At 39.8% G+C, this 7,878-nt stretch overlaps 1 protein-coding gene across 1 annotated transcript in view; it reads right to left on the bottom strand.

The window, feature by feature from the left end:
• The window catches only part of mmrn2a (multimerin 2a), a 30,363-nt gene extending 22,780 nt beyond the window's left edge, over positions 1 to 7,583 (bottom strand). The window contains exon 1 of the mRNA XM_005743600.1: positions 7,378 to 7,583. Coding sequence (XP_005743657.1) covers positions 7,378 to 7,583 — 206 coding nt within the window. The remainder of the gene's footprint in view (positions 1 to 7,377) is intronic.
• Positions 7,584 to 7,878: the final 295 nt, after the last annotated feature.

The following is a 7,878-nucleotide window of genomic DNA, read 5'->3' as shown; positions in this document are numbered from 1 at the left end:
CCTGTCAGCCATTGTGCATCCATTCGTAAATGTTCTGATCCTTCCCGTGGCTGTTTCCCTTTAAAGGGCATTTCTTCACTCCTTCATCTTTTAAAGTTCCAGCCTTGTGGTCATTGTGCATCCTCTTTTTAAATGTTTGACATCTTGTGGTTTTTGTGTGTTTCACATTCATGCTGTTCTCCTTTGTGGATCATTTAAATCGATGTCCTCGGGGTCTTCGGGGTTTCTCGTTGCACCTTAAAGAATGTTGAGATAAGGTTTCATTTGATAGGCTAACCTGGTCCATTTTATTTCAGGAGCATGTGACAATCCTCCCCTCTGTAGCTGAACTTTTACTCAACAATCTGTCCTCACAGTGTGAGTAATTCAATACAGGAAGTCTCCCCTCATCCTGCTGCTGAGCCTGAACAACGAAACACACACTTTCAAACAAATAAAGCAGAAACACACACACACCTCGCAGATCGACTCCAGGCTAAACTGAAACACAAATGCATGAGCAAGCTGGAGGAGCAGATTAGGAAGCTTGTGGACTACAATGAGACAACACAGCAACACAAAAGAGTTAACCACAAAGACACAAAAACATCCAAAAACAAAGTAACTGCAAAAAGAGCACAAATAAGATAACCTTTATTAGTCCCACACGTGGGAAATTTGCTAATCTCTGTAATTGGGGGGAGTGTGGCTCCTCTGTGGGATGCTGGGGGCCCGTCTGTGCTCGCTGCACGCTGGGTCGTCGTGTTATTTCCAGGAAACTAAGCTGTTAAACGTCTTTCGTGCACAGGTGAGTGTGAGACAGTGCAACAACATCAGAGAGCAACTCTTTAATCTCCACCTTCAGCTCCATTTGACCCGTCAGACTGAACTCGGGGCTCTGCACCACATCATGCAGGCTAATCTCGTCATTTATCCTGAGAAAACTCCTCAAATGTGCGAGCAGAGCGAGAACCTGCAGGTCTGAGAGTGAAGTGGAAACTCCTCCGACTCATTTCAACACTTTATCTTCACAAACATGAGCCGCTGCAACAAAGTGAAACTAAATGAGGGGGTTTTGTTTTTGTTGGATTGCAGAGAAGCTGTTTAGATGGATGTTTGACTCATGCCAGGAATTACTTCAGTGATGAATGACTGTAATTTCCTATAGTTGAGAGCAGACGATATTTTCCTAGAACACATTTCGAAATTTGTGCTTGAACTTGTAGCAGGAGAGCGAAGGATGATGGGAATGAGTGTTCACAGAAGAAATGAGAGATAAAGAGATTTGAGCTCTTTTTACATCTTTTACTCTTCACGTTGTAGACCTTTGAACAACTTTTAGTAACCATCTTGCATCTGTTTATAGAGCTTTTGTGTTTCTTTGTGGTCATTTTGCATCCCTGTGCCCATTCAGCGTCCCTTGGCCTCTGAGTCTGTTCATTTTGGATAATTCTAGTAATTTCTTTAACACTTGCCGTGATCAGACACGATTGTTCCGTTGTGATCATTTAATGTCTGCCAACAATAACACTTGTTGCTCTTGTTACTATTTGGCATCCCTTTGGGATTTTGTGGAAATAATTTTTCTAATCTTTGTACCTATTGTGCACAAATTTAGCAATATTTGGTGTCCCTTTGATCACTTTGCATCCTTGTACCTGTTTAATGTACCTGCATATTAAAGTCATTTTTCTGTCCTTTTTGTGGACATTCTGAATCCCTGTGCCTGTATTTTGGGTCCATTTTCTCCTCCTTTGCACTCATTTTGTATACTATTGTGGTCACTTTGTATATTTATAGTCATTTTACATAATATTAGTGGCTTTTCTTCTGTCATTGTCCTCATAAATCTATTTAGCGTCCGCCTTTGAAGTCACTGTGTGTTGCCACTCTGGACATTTTTGAAATTAAATTTATTTTTCGGTCAACAACAACAACAACAACAGATTATAATTTTACATAAAAGTATTCAATCAAACAGTAACCGAAAAAGGAATAGGTTGAAGCCTTGTGGCTTATAATTATCCTGTCCTTTACCCCCATACGAATAATCAAATCCTTAGCCAAGAAAATAAATAGCATTGATAAATAAGTTACATAACAGTTTGAAAAGAAATCAATGATAAATCAAGAAATTAAATCAACACAAAATTATTCATCAAACCAAATTTCTATTACCTTGTATGATACAATTTTTTAAATTCTTCCTGAAAAATGACAAATAAAAACACATCTTCAGTTCATCATTAAGTCCATTCCATAATTTCACTCCCATAACTGACACACATGCTTAACATTGGTTCTCACTTTAGGTATTTCAAACACACAAGACCCCCTCAAATCATATTTTACATCTCTTAGTTTAAACATACTTAAAATACAAATTGGAATATTCTTTGTCATCACTCGATATATAATTTCTAAAGTTTTAGAATATATAATGTCCATGAATTTTAACATAGATGATCCTACAAAAGACTGGTTGGTGGACTCCCTATATTCAACTTTATTTATTATTCTAATAGCTCTTTTTTGCAATTTAAATATTGAATCCAAATATGTTTTCTATGTGTTCCTATTTCCACACAATAGGTCATATAAGGCAAACAAAGGGAAGTATACAATAAATCAAGGCAGTTCTTATTCAAAGAATCTCTTGTTTTATAAAGAATAGAAACCGACTTGGATAATTTCCGTTTCACATGTTCGATGTGGGGCTTCCAACAAAGTTTATCATCAATAATTACTCCTAAAAAATTTGTCTCATATACTCTTTCAATTTCAGCATTATTTAAATTCAATTTTACTTTAATATTACTTTTACTACCTCCAAATAACATAAATTTTGTTTTACTTTCACTCAATGATAGTTTATTTAATACAAACCATCTATTTAATTACATGAGTTCTGTTTCCACTGTTTTCCGTAATTTCTTTATGTCCTATCAGCAAACACCACATATTTTAAAGTATCACTGGCTGTACATATATCATTTATTTAAAGTAAAAATAACTTAGGTCCCAAAACAGATCCTTGCAGAACTCCGGAAGTTACTTTTCTAAGTTTAGATTTCATGTTATTAATACTCACATATTGGAACCTATTATTCAAGTAACTGTTTAACCAAAATTGTGCAACACCTCTTTACCTTTCACACTTCTGTAAAAGTAACGAATGATCTATCGTATCGAAGGCTTTACGTAAATCAATGAACACCTATTCCGAACTGTTTTTCGTCCACAGCCGTTGCAATATTTTCAATAAATTCCATCACAGCCAGAGATGTTGAACGGTTTCTTCTGAAGCCATACTGATGATCATTCAATAAATCATATTTATCAATAAAGGAATCTAGTTTGTTTGCAAATAGTTTTTCAAGAATCTTCAAAAACTGAGGCAGTAAAGATACCAATCTGTTTATCACCAGTTTTATATAATGGGATCCCTTTGGTGATTCATCATTCATTCTGGTCATTTATTTCTCATCATTAGACCTGTGGTTAACTTTGGGCCATATTCCATCTCTTTGCACAAACTTTGTCGTTATTTTCTACTATTTCGTTTTCTATTAGCCTTTTCCCTCATTTTGCATCCCTTTTCATGTCTTGCGCATCTCTTTTTTAACAAATGCTCCCATTTCCAGTTACCTGGTGTCTCTTTGTGATCATGTTACACCTTCATAGTATTTTTTTTCCTGTCATTTGGTTTTTATTTTCCATCCTCTTGAGATTTTGTCTCTACTTGTGATCATTTTCCATCTTTCAAGTTATTTTTTGTCTCCATGCAGTTATTAATAATTATTGTTGCATTATTAATAACAGCATTTTGTAATAGTTTTACTCGTTCCTGGCTGTCATCTTATCAGCTTATTAAGCTGTTTGGGTTTTTTTGTCGGCAACAGATGTTACAGTGTGTTTTTGATCTTTTAAGAGGAGCACTGACATGTTCAGTGTGAGTCAGCCTGAAGAGATTTGAGCTTTTCCAACACAAACATCCAGTCAGTGGGTTTAATTTCACTCTGTCAGTCATTTTCTAAGGAGGAGGTGTCACTGTGTTTTAAACATCGTGGACCAAACATCCTCAAATCTGCTCGGCGTCACAGCTGTGGTCTGTCAAACCGCCGCGTTTAGCTGTGTGCGCATTTGTTTTGGTGAGCGTACAAGATCAAGATCTTAGCGTTTCCGAGGAAGAGTCATCCCGAGAGACACGGAGGAAAACAAGCCGAGGCCGCTGAGGTTCCTGCTGCAGGCCGAGAGTTCAGGTTCATATCTGAAGGCTGTTTGTGAAAGAGCCTCGATCTGAATAACGAGGCTGCAGGAGGTCAGGGCGGATATGTCATAACACCACACAGAGTTCACTCTCAGCAACGTGAAGTTTGGAAGATGTGAAGGCTTCATCCTGCTGAGATCAGGAGGGTCTGCAGTCAGTTTAATGAAAATGTGGCTGCAGACGGTGCTGGATGAACCGGCGGTGCTCTCCTGAGACTTTGTGCACACTTTAAATAAGCACGATGAATATTAAATTATGCTTTGCACCCATCAGCATGTGCAGCTCAGACATGTGACCGTGGTGGAAGATACAAGCCTGATCTCATCATCTTCAGCCCTTAAACACTTTAAACTTCTCATCCTGCACCATTATTTTTATACCAGATTGACACACAACTGCATGATCATCGATTACAGCACTGACGATGAGGAGGACATGTTATCTGAACGCTGATGACAGTCACCTGGAGGCATACGCACATAAAGCACACAAAGAGAAAGAATTTAAATATCTGAGCGCGCTCAGTCCATTTTCTCCCGCAGACACATAATTTCAAAATTCTATAACAAGAGGACAGCCGAAAAGCACAGCATGCATCTACACACAGCACTGTGCAACAGTCTTCCCATGTAAAGACATGGAGCAGTTTAGCTTGGAAGTAAATATTTGATATGACCAAGATTCAAAAAACATCTCTCAGGTGTGAGGACTGGACTGAAAATGGGTGAAAAAGCAGCCAATGTCCAAAGAAGAACTTTGGAAGAGCTTCAGGAAGCCGGAGAACTGAGACGGGAAGGAAGTCCGAGTTCTTGGAAGTAAACTGTCAAGAAATGAGGGCCAGCTCAAGACTTTTGCACAGTGTAGTATCTTGTTCAAATAACGTCAAAGGGTTAAAGAAAAAGAAGAAAAAACAGAGAGCTCACTTTGTTAAGAGAAAATATAAATAAAAAAAACTGAATAAAATACAATAAAGTGTTTATTTCAAGGTCTGAATGTTCCTGCAGCACGTCTGCAGTTTCGAGCTGATCTTTTTTAAAGGACCTGAAAACGTCGGCAGCCTCGACATGAAGGAATCAAAAACTATCCGTTCACCTTTGACCTCTGATGAAAATGTACACAGTCAGCCGCCCTCCGACTCCGTGAGGAAAGGAGCTGTTATCGTTACAGCACAAAGAGCTCCGCCTGTGTGATTAAAGCAGCGTTGTGGTGATGGGGGCTGATGGGGGCACTTAAAGAGCTAATAGAGGGTTGTTTTGCTGAGAGCCCGGGGGATCGTTTTATCTGGGAATCTGTACGATGGATGTGGGTCGGAATAATGACTGAGGCCTCTGAGCATACTCCAAAAACAAAAAAGTCACCCTTTTGGAGATTTAATCCTCTTATTTAGTCTGTCAGTCTCAGCTCCAACAAACACGTTCCACATCTCAGCGTCCACTCCACTTAAGACATCATGAAATGTGACTGAAGGAAAAACAAACACTGTAAGATAATCCTCACTGTCAGAGAGTCCTCCCTTATATAACTGTTGTCTTTTAGAAAATACTCTAAAAGTGAACGCAAAGGCATTTCAAACGAGACACAAAACTACCAACAGGGGGATGCTAAATGGCCCCAAGAAAGTTGTAAAATCACTGAAAAGCTGCTTAAATGTGCACACAAGAAAGAAAATCTACAAATTCAAAAACAAACCAAGTAAAATAATGATAAAATGTCACAGTTACTCCAAAAGGACCTGGAAGTACAGCCAAATGTGTAAAATGAAGAAGGGGAGACAAAATGAGCATAAAAGAGGAAAAATGTCAAGTTAACAAAAAGTCAAGCAGACATGAAGTAACATCGCAACAGAAGAAATGAATGAATGTCAAAGAGGTGATTCAAAATAATTAAACTGAACCCATAAAATGACCTTAAATACAAGTGCTGCAAAAGGATCAAGTGAATCTATAAAATGATCTCAAAGAGAAGCCAAACCAAACGGGACACAAAATGGGAAGAAAACAAACAAAGAACAAAATCAGGACAGGGAGGCATAAATAAGAAAACTACCACACATCAGATGGATGCAAAGACACCAGATTCACAAGCAAAGTAAAAGAGGGATGCAAAATGATGACAAAGCCATTAGAAACCAAAGTGCTGACATGCAGAATTAGACAGGAGATGTTTACTCAAGTCCAAAGATATGAGAGATTAATGTGTCCACAGACTCTGTCTCATATCTGAACTACACTTTGTTGGTGGGACTCTGAATAAAGGACTTCTTTCACCATCAGCTGGAGCACAGGCTTTAAGGGGACATGAATCATGCATGTGTTTGCAGCCTGTTAAAATTATGCTGGCATGACAGAGTCAACAGGGCAAAGCTGTTTCTCAACTTTACACCTATCACAAAGAGCCGATGAAGAGGAGGCCCTGCACGTGAAGAAGATGCAGATCAGCGTGTGAGGTCCAGAGCGGTGAGCGTGTCTGAACATGCCGACAAAACAAACTGCAGAACAGCCACAAAGTCAAAGACAAAGAGCTTCTCCTTGCAAACTTAGCGTGCTCACTGTGAGTCCACAGCCCTAACCAAAGATTATCTTAAGCTTCATCTGAATCAGAGGACGCCTCTTCCAAAGTCACAGCCTTCAGTGCCACAGCCGCTCTCATTGTTCCTGATGTTCCACAGGAAACAAGAGCAGGAAATGTTATCCCAACCAGACGTCTTATTTCTGAGCACATCGACACAAACGCTGATTCAAGCCTCGCGCTAACGTGTTGTGACCCAACACCAAAGAGAGGTGGATTTATTCTACCCTAGAACGGGATGCAAAATTACCACACAAACTCGAAATAAACTAAATGATATGTTACAAAAACAACAGGGGATGCAAAATGAGCACAAAGTGGTGCAACTCACAAATAAGGGGGTTGCAAAATAAAGATTAAACCATGAAGGAGTAGAAATGAACAGATGTTCCAGAACTATGAAAACAAAAAGCAGAAATGCCAAATAAATAATAGGATCCAAAATAATCACAAAAAAAACTTCACAGCAACAAAAAGTTTCACTGAAACAAAAAAAAACATTTTTTCTATGAAATTATTTTTCTTTTGCAGAGTGAGGAGGCAGTGGTTTGTGGACTCACCCGGATCGGGCCGGATTGCTCCCCGTCTCTCCCAGTGGGCTGGTCTCGGTCGTCCTGGGGTGAAGGGGGAACACTCCTCCTCCTCCTCCTCCTCCTCCTCCCAGCTCCCCTTCCTCCTCCTCCACCTCGGGGTCTCGTGCTCTCACCTCGCAGTGAGCGCTCACCAATAATCCCAGCACCAGCACCAGTTCTCCCACTGCCGTCATGTCTGCATCTGTGTGGCTCACGCGCCAGCCGGTTTTAAACAGCTGGAGGAGAGAGAAGGAGGGGGGGGAGGGAGGAGGTCACGCCTCCTGTTTCCTCTGCAGGAGGAAAGGGTTTAGTCACGTTTCCCCTCCTCCTCCGACCGGCTCCAGCTCTGTGTTTATAACGGATCAATAAATGTGATCGACACTCTTTCATGCAGAGACATTTTCAGTTCATTTAATGTTTTCTGAACATTTTTTGCCCTTTTCTTTTTGTGAGTGAAAAGCTTTCTGCATTTGTAGCATTTTGGATTTA

This window comes from Pundamilia nyererei, unplaced genomic scaffold, assembly GCF_000239375.1.
Source record: "Pundamilia nyererei isolate P.nyererei 1_Seehausen unplaced genomic scaffold, PunNye1.0 scaffold00133, whole genome shotgun sequence".
Taxonomy (NCBI): Eukaryota; Metazoa; Chordata; class Actinopteri; order Cichliformes; family Cichlidae; genus Pundamilia; species Pundamilia nyererei.
The sequence above is the reverse complement of the archived record's forward strand: the minus strand, read 5'-3'. Positions and strand labels throughout refer to the sequence as shown.